General features: G+C 49.3%; 1 protein-coding gene across 1 annotated transcript in view; it reads left to right on the top strand.

The window, feature by feature from the left end:
• The window catches only part of KIAA0319L (KIAA0319 like), a 31,543-nt gene extending 16,086 nt beyond the window's left edge, over positions 1-15,457 (top strand). The window contains exons 7-21 of the mRNA XM_066982383.1: positions 1,108-1,195; positions 2,440-2,532; positions 3,169-3,301; positions 3,534-3,762; positions 4,559-4,682; positions 4,980-5,112; positions 5,980-6,128; positions 6,425-6,576; positions 6,772-6,910; positions 7,309-7,468; positions 9,616-9,758; positions 10,462-10,584; positions 11,136-11,226; positions 11,591-11,682; positions 13,739-15,457. Of these exons, the coding sequence (XP_066838484.1) occupies positions 1,108-1,195; positions 2,440-2,532; positions 3,169-3,301; positions 3,534-3,762; positions 4,559-4,682; positions 4,980-5,112; positions 5,980-6,128; positions 6,425-6,576; positions 6,772-6,910; positions 7,309-7,468; positions 9,616-9,758; positions 10,462-10,584; positions 11,136-11,226; positions 11,591-11,682; positions 13,739-13,926 (2,037 nt within the window). The 3' untranslated portion in view covers positions 13,927-15,457. The remainder of the gene's footprint in view (positions 1-1,107; positions 1,196-2,439; positions 2,533-3,168; positions 3,302-3,533; positions 3,763-4,558; positions 4,683-4,979; positions 5,113-5,979; positions 6,129-6,424; positions 6,577-6,771; positions 6,911-7,308; positions 7,469-9,615; positions 9,759-10,461; positions 10,585-11,135; positions 11,227-11,590; positions 11,683-13,738) is intronic.
• The last annotated feature ends 6,435 nt before the right edge of the window (positions 15,458-21,892 follow it).

Below are 21,892 nucleotides of genomic sequence, written 5' to 3' on the forward strand. Positions count from 1 at the left end.
CCCTGGTAGTCAAGAAAGACTTGTTTGTGATTTCAGGATGAATAGGGAATTGCGTGATGGGCAGGCAGCCAACATTTGACTACAAGCTCTTCTAAGTCTCTTATAAAAAAGAGATTGCTCTGGCATGAGGGAAAGAAAGAAATTGATTTCAGGATCTAAAGGCTGCCTACAAGCAGTGTGTCAAACTGTAAAAATGGCACAATTTAACAAAGGGTTGTGAATATTTCTACTGCTGAAACAATGTAGTGGTCTGCTTAGGTCAGAAGCCTTGTACTACCCTCTGAAAAATGATTTGCTGACTCCATTAGCTTAGAGCGATGGAATACCTCATACCTGGCTGCTGCTTTTAGCTCTAACAGAGTGAAAGGATCGTTAGTTTCTGCACATGGGTTTTCTTAACAAGGGAATGACTTTAAATATTGCATGAATGTACAGTTCTGATTTTATGAGACATTCCTTTAAGCGTCATGGATTCTACTGCACTCATAAAAAAAAAAAAACTGCAGGCTTTAATCGTGGTACTATGCAGAGAAAAGCCCTTCAAAAGGAGCATGTCTGTTTCTGTCAGGGTTTCAGCCTTTTGGATACCATAATTGTTGTCCAGCACCCAGTCCTTCTCCATCTCATTCAACAGTGAATGATGAAGGGGTGACTGCCTCACTCACATCACCTAGAAAAAAGAGAAAAAATACTTTCCTTTGTAAAAACACACAAGAAGAGAATTTCTTTTCTTACGTGCAGGCTTTTTTTTATCTCAAATGCAATCTGCTAGCATGGATTCCTGTGCCCAGACAACCTGAACTAATCTCTTAGATCTCTTCTGTTTGCCTGTTGTTGCTAGAAAGTCAAGCTTGACTGACAACCCTGTCACCTGTGGTGATAAGAAATATTACTCTTTGGTTGCTGTGTAGTCATTGTAAACTGAAATACATGTAATAATAGCTTGGCTTGGAAGCCATCCTTTGCCTTGTGTGCATAGATTGGAGCAGAATTGCCTGTTCCATGCTGCTAATACAGTGCTGTGCCAAAGCTTGATACCTTGACCTTTCAGTATCTCAAGTCAAGGTGCTAGCATCTTGAAGGTTAATAATTGTGTTTACTTTTCAGCTTACTGTTGGTCTGTACGAATTCAAAGTTGTCGTTGATGGCGAAAATGCACATGGAGAAGGTTATGTGAACGTAACAGTGAATCCAAGTGAGTTCAGTGGGGTTGTATCTTTCCTTAACTTCGTCTGTCTCTGTTTTGCTTATTTGACTAGACCCTAGTTTAACATCATGAAAAGTCATTGTGCAGTGAACTCAGTATATATGTATGTGCGTTAAGTCATTTCCTGAAATGTGAAGCCATGCTAATACACATAGCTATTTGCTATACAGCACCCAGGTCAAACACTCAGTGCAAGAGCTGGAATACTGATACAAAAGCATTTAAATGCCTCATGCTGGAAGACCACTGCAGCAATAGAAACTAGCTGTAACCGGGTAAAAAGCTTATAGCAGCAGGAGCAGAAAATGAAAGGAAGCCAGAGCTTTGAAGCTCCTTTGGAGGTTCTTTTTTTCCCTGTCCAGTAAAGAATATCGTTCCCAACCACAGGCAGGTTGAGTCAAATCTCATTCCTCACTGTTTTTAAAAGCATAGTTTGCAGATGAGCTGGTATAAATACAGTAGCTTATGCATTCACTAGCTCTTACTTTTTAGATGGGCTGCGTAAAGAGGGAACCACATGTTCCGTATCTCCTTTTATGCAAAAGAACTTTATTTTGTACACTTCAGCAAGACTTCTTCCAGAACTTTTGTGGGCAAGGAATTGCTCTTGCGCTCCCTAAATTAGCAAGTGTGTGTGGCTGCTCTTTGGATGCTGTTGCTGATCATTTCCTTATAAGCAGGGAATCCGCAGCTGGCAGCATGCATCAAAATCATTCATTTTTCAGAGCAGCAGCCAAACTTTGGCAAGAAGCTCTAGGTGCTGCTGTTAGAATAGTCTGTGCTTGAGTGCTTGTCTCAGAACGGGAGGACAGATGCACTGTGGCCATTTCCAGAGTACTTGCGTGGTTGCAGTTCACCTTCCTTTTTTAAAATCCCTTTTGTTAGCACTGCTTCCCTTCACTGGTTCATAACTTGCTGGAAGCAAGGATCGTTTTGTTGGTGATTATGCAGTTCTCTGCAGTCAGTCTGATCAGTGGCTGTCTCGAAGCTGCATGGCACATCAACTCCACACTTGGACTGCCTTCCTGGACTTGCTGAGCTGTCGATTAAATGACTGCAGGGACTGAAGGGGTAGATAGAGCTGGGAAGGGGGAAGGTGATGTGCAACATGTATTCTACTGCCACTCCTAGTGCCCAAAGGCAAAGCAGTTTTGTAGATTTCCTTAGTCAGGGTTTTGTATCGTGCTCTGCCTGTAGATGTCATTGTAACAGCTTGGTTGTCGTTGTTGCAGAGCCTCGGGTGAATCGGCCTCCAGTTGCCATTGTCTCTCCACAGTTCCAGGAAATTTCACTGCCAACCATTTCAACTGTTATTGATGGCAGCCGTGAGTACCTGCTGTTTTAAATGCCTTAGTCCAGCAAGCCTGGTTTCTTTGTGTGTGGTTCTAGGCTGGCCCTTTGGGTAAAGTTTAGTGAAAAGAATCAGCTTCTCCTGCCAGGAGAGGGGAATGCACACACCAGCACCTATCCATGTTTCCTCTGGAAGGGACTCACCTGGGTGAATCTCTTAGAAAAGGAAAGCTCTAGAGATTGCTACTTAGAATTGAATTTAAAAAAAAAAAAAAAAAAAAAAAACCTTGTGTTAAGCTTCAAACATATTGGCCAGCTATCACACCACCTCTACTGATCCTGGCCCACACTGGAGCTTTTCAGGAGTTTCTTTAAATATATTCAGGTTGTCTTGTCCATCACTAGTACTATTTTGTTAGTGGTTTTTTGTTTGTTTCTTCCCCCGACACACACACAAACCTGGGATTAAGGGTGTTCAAGTGTACCTGTGAAACAGGGCAGAGGAGAATATACTGTTTGGGTATCTGAGTGTAAGAGAGACCACGGGGATTGTACCAGAAATGCCTTTGCCCCCTAAGCCTATGACCGAAGTTGGGAACTGAACATCTGGATTTTGTGAAGCATTATTTTCCAACTCTTTATATGTCCATTTTCTTTCCTAATTGAAACAGAAAGCACTGATGATGATAAAATTGTCAGTTATCATTGGGAAGAACTGAAGGGTCCTTTGCGGGAGGAAAAGGTTTCTAGCGATACTGCCATACTGACACTGACCAACCTGGTACCTGGGAATTACACATTCAGGTAGGTTTTGCCTGGACCTGTTGGCCTGCTCTCATCCCTTAAGAATAAAGGAATGAAATGTACAAGATTCCTGAAGTGTTAGCCTGGTTTCCAAAAAAAAAAGACTATCCTGTCCTTAAGTGCCTTAAGTTTCTATCCCTTTTGCATTTCAGTTAATTCCAGCCAGTGTTTTATATTCTGTTCTGATAATTACGACTCTTCACTGCTTTCACAATTTATTTTTTCTCTTCAGTCTAACAGTAGTGGACTCAGATGGTGCCAGCAACTCTACCACTGCCAACCTGACTGTGAACAAAGCAGTGGATTATCCTCCAGTGGCGAATGCAGGCCCAAACCAAGTGATCACCCTGCCTCAGAATTCCATTACCCTCTATGGGAATCAGAGCACCGATGATCATAGCATTGTCAGCTACGAGTGGCTGCTCAGCCCTAACAGCAAAGGGAAGGTGATGGAGATGCAGGTCAGTGCGGGTCTCCTGTGCTCATCCTGGATCACTCATTGGCTGTTGTTTTTTTCAATAACCAACCCATTTTTAAGTGGCTGTTATCAAGTATTTCTTAGAATCCTACAGAGCGTGCACATAATGGTTAAATAAACACTTAAAACCATGTGACGATGGTATTGGCTTATGGCTGAGCCGGTACCAGCACCAGTCTAGCCACGTGTTTTCAACGGCATCCTATTTCCTTTCTTGAGCAATGCAGTTTCGAATACTTCTTGGCATTTAGATTCACAGAATAACCCTTTGTGCCAAGTCACGGGCAAACACAGTGAAATGAACCTTTTGAGTTCAACTTTGGAGTATCAACTTTGCTGATACTAACCAGCCACTCCTCAGTCCCAAACAGTATAAAGCAGGAACTTGTTTCCCTATCATCATTTTTCTTTTAAAGATCATTACAAAGGTCACATTTATGGAATAAGGAAGTCCATTAATTAGGTTCACAAATTTTGTGGTTTGACCAGGGTTCCAGAGAATGTTGTTTGGGTTGCTAACTACTGAATCTCAAAGGGTCTGTTTACCTTACCTGTGTGGCTTTACTGTTACTTTGTTCCACAACAGTGTCCTTGGTGCTGTGCATAAATTTGTGTGTGAGTATTGCAGATGCTTAAGTGGCACAGGCTTCTGGTCCCACAGCAGGGGTTAATAATAAGCCCCTAGAATCTGCTGATAATAGTTGTTTTAAAAACAGTCTTCAGATCTATAATGATTGGTGTAAGGAGTCTTCTCAGTACATTACTATGTTTTCTCGCAGGGGGTGAGGACACCAGTCTTACAGCTCTCTGCAATGCAAGAAGGTGATTACACGTACCAGCTAATAGTGACTGATTCTGCTGGGCACCAGTCCACTGCAGAGGTCACTGTGATAGTCCAGCCAGGTAAGCTGCCCTTAGTTTTTTTGCCACTTCAATTCCAGTGTTTAGAGGTGAGCATCATTCTGTTAATATATTCTAGATCTTGTAGTAGCTTTGTGTTTCTTTCAGAAAAGCTTCTGTAATAATGTCAATAGAACTGATCTGAACTCCTAACTGCTTTTTAACTCACTTTTTTCTGAGTATTCTGAGAAATAATGGACAAAAAGTATACTAGGGATCTTGGAGAAGCTTCTTAATGCTGGGGGAGTAAGCTCCACCTTTATGGCGTATGTGTAAAAAGGTATTGCAATCCTTTTTCAGAGAACAATAAGCCTCCAAAGGCGGATGCTGGTCCAGATAAAGAATTAACTCTGCCTGTGGACAGCACCACTCTAGATGGCAGCAAGAGCTCAGATGACCAGAAAATAGTCTCCTTTCTTTGGGAAAAAACACGGTGTGTATCATCTTCCAGACCATTCTTCTGCAAGTATCTGGGTCTTTAATTTCAAACAAGACACACCACACGTACCCCTCTTTTGTTAAATCCTGGTCTCATCGGGCCTGACAAGCTTCACCAATGACTTGAATGAGACAAGGATTTAGGTTTAACTGGAGAGAGGTGGAGTTTTTTCTCGAGCATTAGGCCTGATGCCCATTCTCAGTGTGGTTGTGACATGTAAAGGAGACCGGCTGTGTTTGAATTGAATTGGTGTAATGTGGTCTTGATCTTATGAAGAGGCTGACTCTCGTAATCAAATAACAGCAGGGCTTTCTGACTTAATACTTTTGCAATATATTTGAAAGAGGCAGTGTTCTGCTGCTCAGACTCTAAATTCCCTGAAAGTGCTTTAGAGAATTCAGGAAAGAGCCTAGGAGCAACTTGCAGTAGCTTTTCCTATTTGCTAATGCAAAAGTTTGTGTAAAGCTCCTATAAATGCAGGAACTATTTTTGCTCTGTACCTTTTCTTAAAAGAAAAAGTTGGCTTATTATGCAGTTCACATGAGCCCATTTTGCTGGGAATTCTGCTTTTTTTAAACCCTACTTAAATGTAGATATCAGTGTTACCCTGGTTTAAAACAAACAGACAAACAAAAAACCACTAAATCACCAAATAGTGTAGTCCTTGTTCTGAATGATGCACTTTTTTGATTTTCTTGCTGTAACTGAAGAAAATAATTTTGCTTTTTGTCATGGACTTTTTATTTCCAGGCAGCTGTCTGCTTGCATCTCCATAAACTCTGCTCGAGCCTCATGTTTGTTGTGAGGCTAGCTCCAACGATCTGTACAAAGTTTAAACTGATCCTTGTGTACTTTGTTTAGGGGCCCAGATGGTGTCAAGCTGGAGAATGCAAACAGCAGCATTGCCACTGTAACAGGCCTTCAAGTTGGGACATACGAGTTTACTCTGACAGTTAAAGATGAGAGGAACTTGCAGAGCCAAAGCTCGGTCAACGTTATTGTCAAAGAAGGTATGTCCAGCCACACGCAGAACTGCTTGAGACCCAGGTTCTGTTTGAGCAGAGGCGAGCTTAGCAGGAATGGGTGAAGAATAATGTGTAGAGCACTGAAATGGCCTTCTGTAAGTCAGGGGTCTATCCTTCTCTGGAGGAATAGTGTCTTCAGCTAAATCCCACAGCACATAATTGCCCTTCTCTCCCCCAGGGTTAGACAAGTATTTCTGGGTTGCAGTAGAGATCTAAGGCAGCAGGTTTTTCATTGGGCATTACCAAATTTTCCTCCAACTGCTTTATTTCTGTTTGCTTAGAGATAAACAAGCCACCTGTTGCAAAGATTGCGGGAAATGTTGTCATCACCTTGCCTACAAATACAGCCGAACTGGATGGATCAAAATCCTCTGATGATAAGGGAATTGTCAGCTACCTGTGGACCCGGGATGAGGGCAGCCCTGCAGCTGGGGTGAGTTTTTCTTTTTTAAATGGCAGTCTGCAGCACCATAGAAGTCGGTGAGAGGTAGCACTGACAACTTCTGAGGAAATAAAAAGCTGATCATTGCACCCATTACCTTTTAGTGATATCCTTAAATATGGTTATATATCAAGCTAGTTTGTGGCTTGGTTTCCTGATTATTTTTTTTTTGGCTCTGCCTTCCAGGAAGTCTTAAATAATTCAGACCATCATCCCATCCTTCTCCTGTCCAATCTGGTGGAAGGGACCTACACATTCCATCTCAGAGTAACAGATGCCAAAGGAGAGAGTGATGTAGAACGGACAACAGTGGAAGTCAAACCGGGTGAGTCTGTTTCTGTGCTGTACCACATTTGCCTACAGCCTATTAGCAAGCCCTCTGTTTTTCTGAAGACAGTTAGGGTATCATAGGATCATATTGTAAATATGGTTACATAGTCAGGGTACTGTACTAAGTATGTACTGTAGATCCAGCTCAAAAGTGTCAAACATCAAAAGTTCTGGGGGAAATAATTGTATTTTTGTGTGGTTGTTGGAGGCTGACTCTTGCCACTTGCCATTAGCTGTGAAGGTCATAGACCTGTATCTCTCCCTACAGCAAGATTCCGTACTTTTGTGTTCAAAGCGTAAACATTTTGGAAAGATGCTAGACGCCTGACTTGTAGCCAGACCGTTAATACAGATCTTTAGAACGTCTATTTATCTCATCAATCTTCTCACTAGATCCTAGAAAAAATAACCTTGTGGAAATCATTCTGGATGTTAACGTCAGCCAGCTGACTGAGAGGCAGAAGGGGATGTTCATCCGACAAATAGGGGTTCTGCTGGGGGTCCTTGACTCAGACATCACCGTGCAAAAGATCCAGCCGTACACTGAGCAAAGGTAGGGTTTGTCTGTGAATGTACAAGGAGGGGGAATGCGTAAGGGTTTAGTAAATGAAGGGCTGTTTTCTCTTGGGAAGCAGATTGGATAATCAGAACGTACAAAGATGTTGCTTAAAATTGATATTCCTGCTTGCTTAGGTCAGAGGAGGCATGTTGCCAAGCAGGTCTTGGCTATCTTTTCCATCTGGAGATGGTGCATTGTCCTCAAAGCTCTTGTCTGCTGTTAATGCCTTTGCCCCACAGATCTGTAAAATAAGAACTAATCTTTGTTTATGAGGATTGTGAGGACTGTCTGAAGGAGGTTCTACAACTGATTTATAACTGGACAAATAATGGGGCTTGATAAAGGAGTAGCTTAGTGAAAAGTTGATGCCACACTAGAGCAGTGCACAGTGCTGGCATAGCAATGCTCTTAGCAGTAGCTTCGCATGCCAACTTTGTAGTTTTATATTGGCTTTACTGCCTGCACAACTCGAATGTAAAATGAAATGTTGGAAGCCAGTGTAATTGTCGTTTGAACAGAAGACAAAAACTTGGTTTTGATTGTGATTTAGCTTAAAATAAACTACAGCTGGTCTCTTCTAAACAAGTGGAAATCTGCATATAGGCAGGGCTGTAGGCCAGGGTCCTGTTGCCTGCCTGGACCTACTCAACTTCAAGTAGAGTAACCAGCAAGTCATACAAAGGATGGTTCAGCCCAGCTGGATCCTCTTCATGCTGCTTTGGCATGAAAGTACCTGGTCAAATTCAGCTTTCCACCTCTGTACAAATGGTTGGTCTGGGAAATTCACTATTTTGCAGAAAACTTCAGCAACTAGTTCTGAAATGTCTATTTAATACATATCTATGTACTAAAAGCAATCCATCATTACCATAGGTATGTTTGAGGATGCCTGAATGTGAATTTGAGTGGCGTGGCAACTAAGTTATCGAGGACAGGGTGATAATCTGTTGAAATAAGCGCAGTATTACACTTAAAACTACTCCACTTTTACTAAAAATTAAGGTAAATGAAGCACTGAGGAAAAAAAAATTGTGACATGCTTAAAATCATGCAGCAAGCCAGAAATAAGTCCTCAGTTATGCTTCAGACTTTCCTGAGTTCAATAATGTATTGATTCCTTCATGCCCGTGTTGCCTGCTGTAGCAGTAAAATCAGAATTCATTGTCCGTGCAAACCTAAAGAGCTCAGAACAGAAGAGCCAGCACTTTCTGTTTTCAGTATTACCTTTCTATCTCTGCCATGACCAGACCAGTTGCCACTGTTCTTCCACTGAAAAAGACAAGTAAGGCATTCTTGTAATTAACACTTCATCTATGTTTATTAAGTAGACAAAAGAGTGGGAAGTGTGATAAAAGAGCAGAGGTTATTTTCTGACAGATGGCTTTAACATCACATTTTTGCCTCAACTATCAAAGTAACTTGTACTTTTTAAAAAGATCTTTTTCCCCCAGCTGCTGTTGACTCACTCAAAAGATCACTGGTAATAATAAACCTGAAACATTGAGTTATCCCTTTGTGAATCTGAAGGATACCCAGAGCTCTGCAAGGCTTGCAAGCCTAGGGGAGCAAGTTCTTCTATTAGAAAATTCATAGAATTAAAGAGGGAGAATACAGCAACCTCTGTACCAGTACTTTTTTGTTTTCCTGGCTCTAACCCTGCATTCAAAGTAAGCTTTGCAATGTGCAAAAGATTGTAAATCTTCATTATTTTCTCTGTTGTTGGAGCTCTGTGCAGAACAGTTAAATGAGCCTGTGACTTCCGTGGGTCATAAGGTCTAAGGATCCCAGAGTGAGGGAGGAGATTATGAAAATGGGAAGACCAGAAAGTTTGAGTAATTCCATATTTAGTGTGAACATGCAAAGATATGCTTGGAAATGTTTGAACCTAGGCTTGACAAAACCATTATCAAACTAAAGAACAGTCCAGCCCTAGCTTTCAAAGTATGATTGGATCTGATGTCCTAAAGGGACATCTACTCTGTGACCAGGTTTATCATTATTGCTTTCAAGAGGGAGCCAGAAGTTTGACTTTCAAGCAAATTTGGGATTCTGAGCAAGCCCCTGTAATGACAGAGGGGAGAATGGTTCTCTGCCTGATGTTTGGAGAAGTAGCAGATGATTGTTTTTTGTCTGACTTCCAGCACGAAGATGGTGTTTTTTGTACAGAACCAGCCTCCCCATCAGATATTCAAAGGACGAGAGGTAGCCTGGACACTAAAAAATGAACTACGGAAACAGCAGTCAGACTTCCTCATCTTCCGGGCACTAGAAATTAACACAGTCAGTAAGTAAGAGTTGCTGTTGTATGAGCTAACATCTTTTCCCCTCGTCTCAGATGCTTGCAAAGAGTATGGTCCTTCATTTGTGCTAAACCCACCTGCGTGTGCATACACACGCACATACTCCGGTAGCTTTTGTATCTTATTAAATTGGAAGCGGAAAAGTAAGTCCATTAGACTGCAAATTAATCAGTTTTTTACCAGTTGCTTATGACTAGTCACTATTTATCTTGTTAAACATACAAATGTTACTTGTAATGTTGATGGGAAGATGGGAATTCAGAAGATCAAAAGCAGATTGTTACTTTTGAAACTAAAGTACAGTGTTAATGGAATACCGCTTTGATTGGCTTTTGAAGGTCACAGAACCATAAGTTCTAAAATTCCAGTTCTGCTTTCGTGCTGTGATTCGTGATCACTTTAAAGAATCTGTTTCTTGTAGTCTGTCTCACAGACTGGCTTTGAGTTTGAAAGTCAAAACCTTTTTTTAAAACATTTACTTAACAAATGTACAAATTCTGAGACTTTATATCAAAATCATGATCTTATTAGGCAAAATTTTTGTAACATGTTATGTGTGGTGTGCTGTGTTGCTTGCGAAGCAGGAGTTTTCTGAATTTTCTGTGATTTGGCCATATTGAACTATATTATCCGATTTTTGCCTCACGTGTGAGTCATTTATTTCACCTTGCTGGTTTCGGTCCCTAGCATGTCAGCTGAATTGCTCTGAGCACGGCCGCTGTGACTCCTTCACCAAGCGCTGTGTCTGCGACCCGTTCTGGATGGAGAACCTCATCAGGGTGCAGATGGGGGATGGCGAAAGCAACTGTGGTACGTGAAATCTCCCTGGTGTTGTTCACCTTTAGGAAGCAAAAAGTGAAGCCCAAGGTATGCTGTGTAACAGGTACCTGCTTTCCCCCAGTGTCTCTGACACCATGCTCGCCCAAGGAGATGGTCCCTGTCCTGGTCTCACTAAACTTACCTTTTAGGCAGGAAATATTTGATAGAGAAGTGACTCCTCTTCGGAACCTTTTGGTGAGCACTCACTAAGAGTTGAGTCTATTCTCAGTGTGTAAATTGTGACCCTATAAGGGCTTTCCTGTCCCAGGAAAGCAAATTTTGAAAAATAACATACATTGAAAAGAGCTTTTTTAGGAAAGCAAAAAAAAAACAACCTTGTGCAGTGAATCTGCACACTGGATCTTAAGCCTTTGGCTTCTGTAGGTGAGTTAGTGATCCCGCTGGTGATAGATAGTAGCTTCTGTAATTCTGCAAAGGGTCAGGCCCTTCTTTTTTTCTTTCTCGAGAGTAGCCATCTAAAGTGCACACTCAACTGCATGAGTTGCCAAATCGTCTTTATCTCTGCGGTGTTTTGCTTTCAGAGTGGAGTGTGCTGTATGTGATCATTGCATCGTTCCTCATTGTGGTTGCCGTTGGAATCTTATCCTGGATGGTGATCTGCTGTTGCAAGAGGTGGGACTGAGGTCATAACCTTCTCTGTGTCCGTGCTTCAGAGCCAAGTAGCTGCATTAGGAGGTGAAAGAGATTCAAACCCATAGTCCCGGCAGGTTGGCTGCTTAGCCCTGTGATGTTAGTTTTTGTCACTTGGTGTTTGAAGTGAAATACTGAAGTCCTAAAACTCTGGGTTCAGTTAAGAAGTGAGACTTGGATTAGCCTGTAAATGTGCAACTAAAGCAGTGTTTTTAATGTTTTGCTTTCTGTTACTAACATAATCTGAAATAAGCAAGTACTTTGAAGATCAGTTGTTTTTTTTTTTCTTCTGGGTTTTTTAGAAATGAACTGCCTCTTAATTCTTTTTCTTCCTTTTTCTTCCTAGACGAAAAGGAAAATCCAAAAGAAAAAGCAAATATAAGATTTTGGATGCAACGGATCAAGAAAGCCTGGAGTTAAAACCAAATCCCAAAGCAGGTAAAACATGAGAGGGAAGAGCTCAGCATTTCCAGAATGCTGACTAAGAACACTCTTCCTCAGTGGAATTAAAAATCACAGAGTGAAACAAACATGATGTTAGGTACTGACAGACGAGTCTCAGAAGATCTAAGAGCTTGTTTCTAATCAGTAGACAGGGTATTTAGTCGTTATCTAACTCTTTGGTTTAAAAATTGGGGCTGAAACTGGTATAGTCCTGATGTTTCCACTTTCTGTCACAAAGCAGATAAATGTAAGCAGTTCAGAGACCGGCCTAATCCAAGAAGTCCAAAACTGAGCATTGACTGTAGCTTCTCTTGCTCTGAAGTTTTTCATTTAGTTCTGGTACTCTGTTTTAGTCAGTTTGCTTCTTGCCAGTATGCAATTCCTTGGCAAGGCTTTTCAGCTAAGCATGAATTCAGTGGCATTAAGCATTTCACCAAACTGATCGACTTTCTGTGGTAAACAAAGGGACACCAAGCAACATGAAAATTCTCGGTGGCCCGGAGAGACTGCTGTTCATTTCTGCCCCAATATTCTCCCACCCCAAATTACTTGTTCTTAAACATATCCATTTTTGTCCTTGTGGGCACAAGGCTCTGAAAGTTTCACATTTCAGCTCATCCTTTAATTTTTCCTAGAAGCAGATGCCTATCTTAGTCCCCAGTGCTCTATGTGGTTACAGGCCCATCGGCCCATTCCAGAAAGGCAATCGCTTGTCTTCAGTGTTCTTAGCCAGCGTTTTCCTGTCCGCATTGCTGTCCTAGAGGGTGCTTGTCAGGAGCTTTGCAAAGATCACTGAGTTATTTCAGGCTGGAGTGTTTTTGCTGATTGTATCTGATACCTGAACCGAGCCGTTATCACCTGCTGATTGACCAGGAGAGGAGGGAGAAGTGGGAGAGTTTATACAAAGCACAGCCCCACCAAATGCCGGGTAGTGCTTCAGCTGCTGAAATAGGCAGTTCGAGTAAGAGTTTTAGTCCTGTTTCTAACAGGAGGGGTTGTAGGTAGGGGAGAGGGTTTTGTAGCCGTTCTAAATAACTGCATGTGGAAAATAGTCCCTGGTCCTTGTTTGCTAGAGGAAAATAATTGCTCATCCTAGTATTATCCCATTTAATGGTGTTCCAGGAAGGTGAATGGTGCCTAACGACAGCATTGAAGGGCATTGCAGTGACAGAGCTGAGCAGATAATTCCTCTGAGAACTGGGCCATCCCAACTGCATGATACCCTTGAAGAAAAAACGGGTGGATCTCCCTCCCTTTGCACCCAACTCTGCTTTCATCTGACCATCTGTCACCCCGCACAGAAGAGCCCCACTGTTAAATAAAGGGCTCATTGTTCTGCAGTCGGTAGCAAATGTGCCTCAACCATTTGCTCTCTGGTAACTAAACCCATCCTGCCTCTTCCAAGGCTGGCTGCTGACTAAAGTCTTTTTCCCTGCTAGATACGTCCAGGGAGCATTCTGATAACAGAGGAAATATTGCATTTCTCCATTAAGGAGAAGCTGAATTTAAATATTTCCACAGCTGACAATATCAGTAAATGTCTCTCTCCTGTCCTTGTGCATTAATCTAAATTCAGCCCATTAATTTATTTCCCTCCCTTTGCAGGAAAGAGGAGTGAGATGAGAGTAGGAAGGGTAGTAAGAATGCAGCAATCTTCTCTTGCACACCTGCGTGTTCCCTTTACCACAGCCGTTAGCCCTCAGAGAGCTTTCTAGACAATGCCCTCAAGCAAGGTCAGGGAGACAGAGATCCCACAAGTTCTCACAGCCCCTTCTGGTAATGTGATTTGTTTCCCTACCCATTTGTTGTGCTTTGCACTATCTGGAAATGTCTGCGTGACCTCTGTCATGCCAAGGTATCTGAAGCAGGATCGCTTCGTCTTCGGGTTCAGCATTTGAGGGAATAGTGACGGACACAGGAAAGTCTTATTTCCTGTGTTGCATCCCTTGATGTGACAGGAACGTGACACTTAGAGGGGGAACGGGGTTAAATTGTGGTGTTTGACCAGTGTTAAAGGTAGTTTTAACCTGGGAATCTCTCTCCTTCAAAGGTGGCAGACAGAAAGCCCAGGTCCTCAACACTAGCCTGATGCACTCCGAGTCTGAACTGGACAGCGATGAAGCCATCTTCACGTGGCCTGACCGTGAGAAAGGGAAACTGCTCCGTAGCCAGAACGGCTCCTTGCGCAATGGACAAGTGATGCTAAAACCCAAGAACCAGAGGGAGGAAATCCTATAGCTCCCTTTAGGTGGCCTTTTGCTGGAGCTCAATGGGAAAGAGAAGGCCACTCCCGTCCCTATTCTGCAAGGGCCTTTGGAGGCCAGTTTGGTTAGGACAACAGCTGCTAACTTGTTTCACAGAAAATAACTTTGTTTTTGCGGGTTTCTTTTCATTCAGTTAAAACTGGTTGTACTTGAATTTGAACTCCAAGGGAAATCAAAGGGAGAAGACAACTGTGAACCGCAGATGAAGCGTCGGAAAAGACAGAGCTGGCATCTGGAGTGCGGCAGGACAGAACCACTTGGAGCAACTGTGAATGTGCAGGACCCTCCTGGCCCACCTCAGACTGCAGCAGAGAAACACCTGTGGACTTCCAGGTCACTCACCTTGGAAGCTCTTTGAAGAAGGAAGGTCAAGGCAGTGCTCTGAGCTCCCTCCCGGCTCCAATAGCCCGCCACAAACTACTTCTGCTGTCAGACAGTTCTGTTTTCTTTTACTCCCACCTTCCCTAATGGTTTAAGCACTATTTTAATTTAGATTTGTCCTTTCACATACACTGGCTGCTTTTGGAGTGTAGAGTAGGAGGAATCTAAACACTATGGTCCCAATCCATCAGCTTGCAGGTAGGGGAGAGGGTTTTGTAGCCGTTCTAAATAACTGTTAGGCTTTTCTCACTGGGAGTGTTGATGACACGGTGGCTGTTCAGATGTGGAAAAGCTGACCTGCCTGTGGTAATTAGCTAGGCTGGGAGCCCCCCTCCTGCAGCAAGCTCTCCTGTTGGATACCAGAGCAGGGATGGGACACTCGCCTTTGGTACACTTGCTTAATGGCTGACTTAATTCCAAAGCTATGAGGTGTAGTTCAGCAGCATTTTCTGTTGGTCCCTAAGCCCTCCATGAGTCTGGACAACAACTGTATCTCAATTACGAAATGCCACGCGGGGTTTCTTTTCCTTAAAACTTGCACAACCCAAGCAAACGGGGTTTGGTGTCTTCAGTTCCAAGCAGCTGGCTCTTCCCTCTGGCTGGCAGCTTAGTGGCCTCCTGTCATTACAGCTGAATAGCCCTGTGTGCCCCTGGTACAGCGCGAAGTACATTTGGTGTCCTGTAGTCAGTGGAAAAGGGAATTCTCAGTACCTGGTGGCACTGCACGGCGAGTGTCAGCAGCCAGTGGCTGTATTTCTCTGCTGCTTGAACTCTGGGAAAGGCCTTGCTGGGAGCCAGGTGTGCGGTGGTCCTTTCCCATACCTGCTTCTTTATCTCACTGTGCTGCTTTCATGAGTTGCACCCCTGTCCTCGGGCAGAAATCAACCTCTTACTGGCATGAAGGATGCCGCTGTTCCTCCACGGATGGGCGGGCAGTTTATTGCCTTTCTTTGTGTTTAATTTAAAAACTGGAAACTCGTTTCATTGGCTTTTTTTTGAGCTATGAAAGCCAGAAGGCTTTAACTTCCTCAGTTGTATTTATATTGCTGCACTACTGATTTGTGTTGAGCAAGATGAAGATTAAACACTATTGAATGCGAGGGAATGTCCCCTCGCTGAATGTAGTCGTGGCTGCTGCTAAGTTTATTTTGCTGGGCAATCAGCTGTCTTCCGCAGGCACCAGAGCTGGAGCCAGGCACTCTCCCGAGGAGTCCCGAGTGGGGCAACAGCCTCGTGCCCTCTTGCCTGCACTGGGACGGGGATTGCCTCTCGCTTGCCTGCGTCACAGCCCAGGCCACCCTCCGGTTTGTGTCTGTCTGGCGTGCAGCTGGTGCTCAGCGCCAAGCGGCCCCTGCCCGGGCTGCTCCTCCTGCACCCGCTCTCACAACTGCTCCTTCCCGAGGAGCCCGCCTCGGACCACACACGGGGATGGCATGACAGCAGGACGATGCTCCCCTTGCCGTGCCTTAAAGGGTCACAGCCCAGTGCTTGTCTGGAGCCCTCGCTGCAACCCTGCTCCTGGCCAAACACTTAACTCTTGGGTGACGCCACCCTCTGAGGCATTTCCCTTCATTTGGATGTAAGATGAACAGACTGCAAGAAAACGAGGTTTGGAAGCTGCAGGGATTAACCAGATGTGGTCCTGGGACTGTGCCTGAAATCGTTCCACGCTGTTGGACTCAGCTGTTTCTGGGGCATATGCCTTTCAAGTCTCTTGCTCCTGTCCGTCCTGGGGAAATCCCCTCTGCAGCGAGCAAGCGGTGCTTGCAGTGGTTCAGGCATTCCTTGCTGCAGAGATCAGAAACCCTCACAGGAGATGCAGTGCGTGCATTCAAGCAAGCCTGGCTTCCTATTACGGAAGAGGGAAGAATTAAAGTCTGTGCAGCTGCAGCTCCCCAACACCTTTGTTTAGCCGAGGTCGGCTTTGTTTTTACGCTTCACTGTGCGGAAACACCTTCGGGATGAGGTGCTTTAGGCAGCTGCCAGCACCACCCTATGCAGGAGAGCCGTTGTCTGCCTCCGTGAAGGTTTTGCAGTGGACTGTGGCATTCCCTCTGCTCCGAGCCCTTTGGTTAGGACAGCTTCCTCCCTCCTTAGTCGTTTGTCACCGCTGAGTGCAGGTTGGTGACGGAGCACAGCGCGAGCTCCCCTTTATAATTCTGGCTCCCCGTTGGTATTCCCTCGCAGTGCAGCAGTGCAGCGGGCGGCCGCCCCTCCCCGAGCCCTCTTCCCCTTGTTAACCCTTGGTGCTTCTGAGCATCCCTCTGCAGCGCCACGCCGGCAGCATCGGAGCACGAGGGCCTGCAGAGGATGAGGGGGAACCCTCCCGAGCTGCAGGTGGTAACTTCTGGCACAGGAGGCGCAGGGCAGGCTGCTTCGGTGCGCCATTAACACAGACCTCCTTCCAAGGTGTGTGCATGTAGAGCAAACGTGTTCCAAATCCTTCGCCTCCTTCTCCCCCGTAGCATCACCAATATCATCGCTCATTTGTTACCCAAGCACCGTGGTCCCGCTCTGACCTTGCACGGGGAAGGTTTCTGCATTGCTATGCATTTTGATTTCACAATTAGAGACGCTGGCTACAAGTTACCCATGTGTGGAAGCTAAAAGCTGAGACATCTGTTAGATGAACCATCGGAGTCACTTGATTTTATTTTCTTCTTTAACACGAATGAACTTCAAACACTTGTGAAGATGTTTGAGGCAAACGTTACGATCTAGTTTTAAAATAGTTTGCCCTTAAATCTTTTCTTCATTCCTCCGTGTAGCGGCGGGCTGCCCGACCTGTCTGAACTTTGGTTTAACAACGTTTGATTGCAGTGTTACTTGGAGCAAGACTAAAAGTAATTTTTTAAACAAAAAGTTTCTTGCAAATAAACAGGGAAGATGTTTTGCTGCTGCTCATCTTGCTTCTTTCTCCAGTTTCAGTTGTGGGATGGGTCCTAATGCGACCACTGCCCTCCTTGGACGGGAGCTGGGAGTCCCTCCTCATCCTCAGGGGGCTGCTGGGCTCTGGGGCTCGGTGATGCTTTAGGGGCCGTGGGTGCAGAGTGCCACGGATCTGCCCGGGGCTGTTCTCCGACAGCCGAAGGAGGGATGGGGATCACTGACTTCACTGGAAAGCAAAACAGCAGAAGCGTCGGGGCTCAAGCTGCAGGGTAGGTGTTCCTCTTAGTGAAGCAGGGGAACATTTGTTAGTGGAGTCCTTGAAGGAGATGATCAAGGCTGCCCAGCTGTCGCTGGCTGCTGTAGGGAATGCATGGCAGCCAAAAGGGGCCCGACTACATTGTGGGACGTGGCTTTTTCAAAGCACGGAGACAGCTCCAGAGCCGCCCTTCCGCCCGTCCATACCTCCCATGGCTGAGGGGCTGTGCTGGAGCCCTCGGGGTTCGCACCGCTGTCACCTAAGGACACAAGGAGCCGAACCCGAGGAGCCTGCTGCCCCTCTGCCAGCGGCGCTGCCAGCTCCATGCCTTCCCCCTGCGCTCCCGCTCCACTCCGTGTCACCCAACTCTGCTGGTTTTATTCCTCCTGCTCTCCCCATGCCCCTGCATGCAGCTCTCCGAAGGCTGCCCCTTTGCAGCCGAGCTGCCTGTGCTGTCTGCTCAGCACCACTTAACATTTGCTGGCTCCTTGCAGAGGTGTGGGACGGGCGGCGGCTGCGGGCGAGGAGTCCCCCAGCTGCAGGCCCTTGGGGCTTGGCTTCTGGAGCCAAAAGCTTGCACCAGCCCCTAGGGCAGCGATGGAGCCAGCCGGGGGTTTCTCCCTGCCCCGAGGGCAAGCAGCTGCTCCTTCCTCCACCAGCCTCTGGCCTACAGCGCCTTCCTCGGCGGGATGCAGCTGTGGTGCTTGGAGAAGCGCGGGTGCTGAGCGCCGCGGGGAGCGAGGTGCTCAGGACTGGGGGGTCCGGGGTTGGAGCTGCTGGTGTAGTCCCAAAGGGACTCTCTCCCCGGGAGGCGGCACCCACCACGGGGGGCTCCGGGGTGCTGGGACCCCCCCCAGGGTCACCTGCTGGGTGACGTGCCCCAGGGGGCTCTGCTTATGCCCCTTCCCTGCTGTCTCCGTGCTCGCACGGAGCCTCAGAGCAACGCCAGGTCCGTTATCGGGGCCTCTCCCCGTGCTGGCACCACCGTGCCACGGCCCAGGATGAGGCCGACGTGCTGGGGAGCTCGGTGTAGCTGCAGGCACAACCCAGGGCTCCCCAGCCCTCCCTACACAACACCTTGCCTAGGAGGATTAAAAAAAAAAAATTAGAAAATCTGTTTATGGAGCTCAGGGGGAGAGCACTTTTTTTTTTTTTTGCTCCATGCATATTCTCACCCCTCTGCCTGTGCTGTCCTTGTTATGACCATGTGAATTTGGCACTGCTCCTCCGTGCCTTCCTGCCACCAGGATTCCCCGAATTGCTGCTGCTTTCCCTGCTCCAGCCGGGCTCTCCCGGGCCCCGGCAGCGGGGCAAGGTCAGCGCCTGGCCCAGCCCGGGGCTCCCAGGAGCAGCAGCAGGGCTTGAAGGCGGCTGAGTGCACGTCCCTGCTGCCCAGGCACCGAGCCTGGGGTGCTGCTGGCCCAGCGGGTTCGTTACGGGATCTTTCGTCGCGTGTTTTGGGGAAAATTCGGCCGGCTCAGCCCCGGACCTCCCGCAGCATCCCCGCCGCAGGCGCGTCCCCCTGCTCCCGCTGCCGTCCTGCAGAAGCAGGGTCCCCGGGGGCATCGGGTGCTGCAGCGCCGGGCCTGGCCAGGCCCACGGGCACCATCCCTGCGTCCATCCGTCCCTCCGTCCCTCCGTCCGTCCGCACGGGGCCCTGCGCTCCGAGTGAGTCCGTCTTTCCATTGTTCAAACAATCTCTTTTCCACACTCGGTGCCAAAGCCTCCTCGCTCGCTCCCGCACGCGCCAGTATATTTAGCTGCCTCTAAGCCTCTACCTTTCCTTATATAGGAGAGGCCAAACGAATTTCGCACTCTCATTATTAATAGCCTGAGAGGAGCTCTTAGGAGGCTGCCAAAAATAGCAGGCAAACAGAGCGCACCCGGGCTGGGGAGGGCGCTGGGGCAGGCGGGGAGCCGCCGGGGACCGCCGCGGGAGGGATGCCGTGGATCTGTCTGTCTGCCTTCGCCCTTTGGTGGCCAGGACGAGGTGTGTCCCCGGGTCCCCTCTGGGCCAGGGACCGGCTGCACGCAGAGGTAGGGTGGGGGGACATCGGGGGCGCGGGGTCCCGGGGTGGGCAGCACAGCCCCGCACCCCTGGCTTTGCTCTGCACTGCTCCGGACCCTATAACCCCCCTGCGATGGGCGATAGGGGCAGCGTGTGTGGGTGGCACAGGGCAGCCGGGTGTCCCCGTGTCCGTGGGGTCCCCGGGGAGCTGTGTGGCTGCAGCAGTGACAGGTTTCCCCCTCCGAGCCCCCCAGCTGCTGCTGGGCCCAGGAGAGGCGTTGCGGGTGCTCCGGGACCCCCGCTGTGCGCCCAGGGGACGAGGGGCAGGAGGTGGAGGTGGCCGGTGCCCCGCACGCCGGCGGTGCCTGGGCCGGGAGGGAGAGGTTCGGTAGCAGGGATCACCCCCGGTGCCTCCCCGCATCTGTCAGCTCATGCCGGGGGCACCGAGCCCAGGATGGGGCACGCGAGGAGGGGGCTGTGGGGTGCCCCAGCGAGCCGAGGGGCTTCACCTGCACCCGGAGGCATCCGCAGCCCGGGCAGGGGCTGCCTTAAATCCCTCCCTTCCTCCCTCCCTCCCCGGCGAGGAACTTCTCCTGCTGAACTGGAGGATGCTGCAAGCTCCTGCGGACGAGCTGGAGGAGTCCTGTGGCAAAGTCAAGGCGAGCTGGGAAGCGGCGTGCTCGTGCCGGGGGACGCGGCAGCCTGCTGCCACCGGAGCCCAGCCCTGGCCGGTGTCACCTCCAGGACAGTAAGTGGCCGCAGGGAGCTGGCGGGCGCGGGGGCTGCGGGAGGCAGCGGGGCTCTCCCCGCCGCCAGCGTTTAACCTTCAGCGAGCTCGGCTGGAGCCGAGCCCCGCTCGGGCTGGGGATGCCGCTGCTGCTCGCAGCCCCTGCGCTCGCCTGGGCTCGGCTGCTCGCAGCAGCTCGGGCAGGGAGGGAGGGCACAGCCCGAGGGCTGCGGGGTTGGGGGGTCCCCACGGCCCCCCGTGCCTTGGGCAGGTGGAGGCGGAGGCGTGGGGATGGCAGCGAGCTCGTGGTGGGGTTGAGGGGGGTGTTGGAGCACCCCCTGACCATGCGTTGGGATGGAATGGGATGGGAGGGGAAAGGATCCCCACCTCGCAGCCCCGTGTGCGGGGTGCTGGGCACACCGGGGCACCACGAGCCATGCGGCCGCAGCCCCGAAGCGTGCGGTGCCCACGAGTGAAGCTGGGGACAGGGGACGCTCCCCAGGCCCCCCCCGGCTGTGCACCCACCTCCCGCTCGGCTGCAGCGGCCGAGGCGGGGGCTTGCCCCGTGCTGGCTGAGCCGGGGCAGATGCCGAGCGGTGAAACTTGGCGAGGCCGCCGCCAGCGAGCGGCTGCAGAGGGCGGCCGGGCACGCGGCTGGGGCAGAGCGTGGAAAAAAGTCGCTTCCTTTTATAGCCAGGCTGGGGCTGTTCGGTGCCGTGCGAGCGCCTGAGCCACCACGGCCACCCCGGCACCCCCCCGGCTCCGCTGCCAACCCCTGCGGGGCCGTTTGTCCCCGTGCCTGGGGCAGGGAGCTGCTCCCGGTGGGGTGCAGGGCCTGGGGGCTCCGGGCAGGATGGTTCTGAGCTGCTCATGGGGCTGCGTGCGGCCCTCCAAGGTCACCTGCAGAGCCCGGCCAAGGGCTGCGGGGCTGTGCCGTGGGCTGGAGCCGTGAAGGTCCCCTGGGGCCGGGGCACCTCAACGCCGCAGTGCTGGGAGAAATGCCCAAGGGCAGCCGAGGCGGCTGGAGCTGAGGTGGGCCGGGATGCGCGAGCCCTGCCCCTGCACCCTGGACGCGGGGGCTCAGCGCTGGGCAAAGCCACCGGCTGACAGCTCCCACTGCACCCCGAGAGCCCTGCGGGAGCCCAAAGCTGGAGGGCAGGTGGAACCCGAGGGGTTAAGCGGGGACATCTCTGCAGTGTCCAGCCGCGGGACACCCACTCTGTCTGCTTTTTGAGGGAAAAGGGGTGCTGGCGCAGCCGGACGCGCTCTGCCCCAGCATTGCCATCAGGCTGGGGACGGGGGCTCCCAAAAGCCGTGTCCCCGGGGTCCCCAGGACCAGGGGACAGCCACGGGGCAGCCCCAGGATGCCAGCAGAGCACCGTGGGGGCACCACGGCCGTGCTGACAGCTGCTCCCCACCCCGCAGCAAGGGCTGGAGGCTCCGGGGGCCACCGAGCAGCCTCTCCTCTGCCTGCGGGTGTCGCGAGCGGGGCCGGCGCCTGCTTGGCACCCACCGGCTCCTTGCAGAGCTGCGGCGGTCACGGCGCTGAGTCACGGCCACGCTGGGCCCCCCCAGCCCCTGCACTCCTCGCTTGCCCTCCCCAGCTGCGCCACCCCCCCTCCTGGGATGGGTCCCCGCGTTTGCCCCGCTCTAGCTCCCAGTTTAGGGGTAGGAAGGTC

This window comes from Anser cygnoides, chromosome 24, assembly GCF_040182565.1.
Source record: "Anser cygnoides isolate HZ-2024a breed goose chromosome 24, Taihu_goose_T2T_genome, whole genome shotgun sequence".
In the NCBI taxonomy this organism is placed as follows: domain Eukaryota; kingdom Metazoa; phylum Chordata; class Aves; order Anseriformes; family Anatidae; genus Anser; species Anser cygnoides.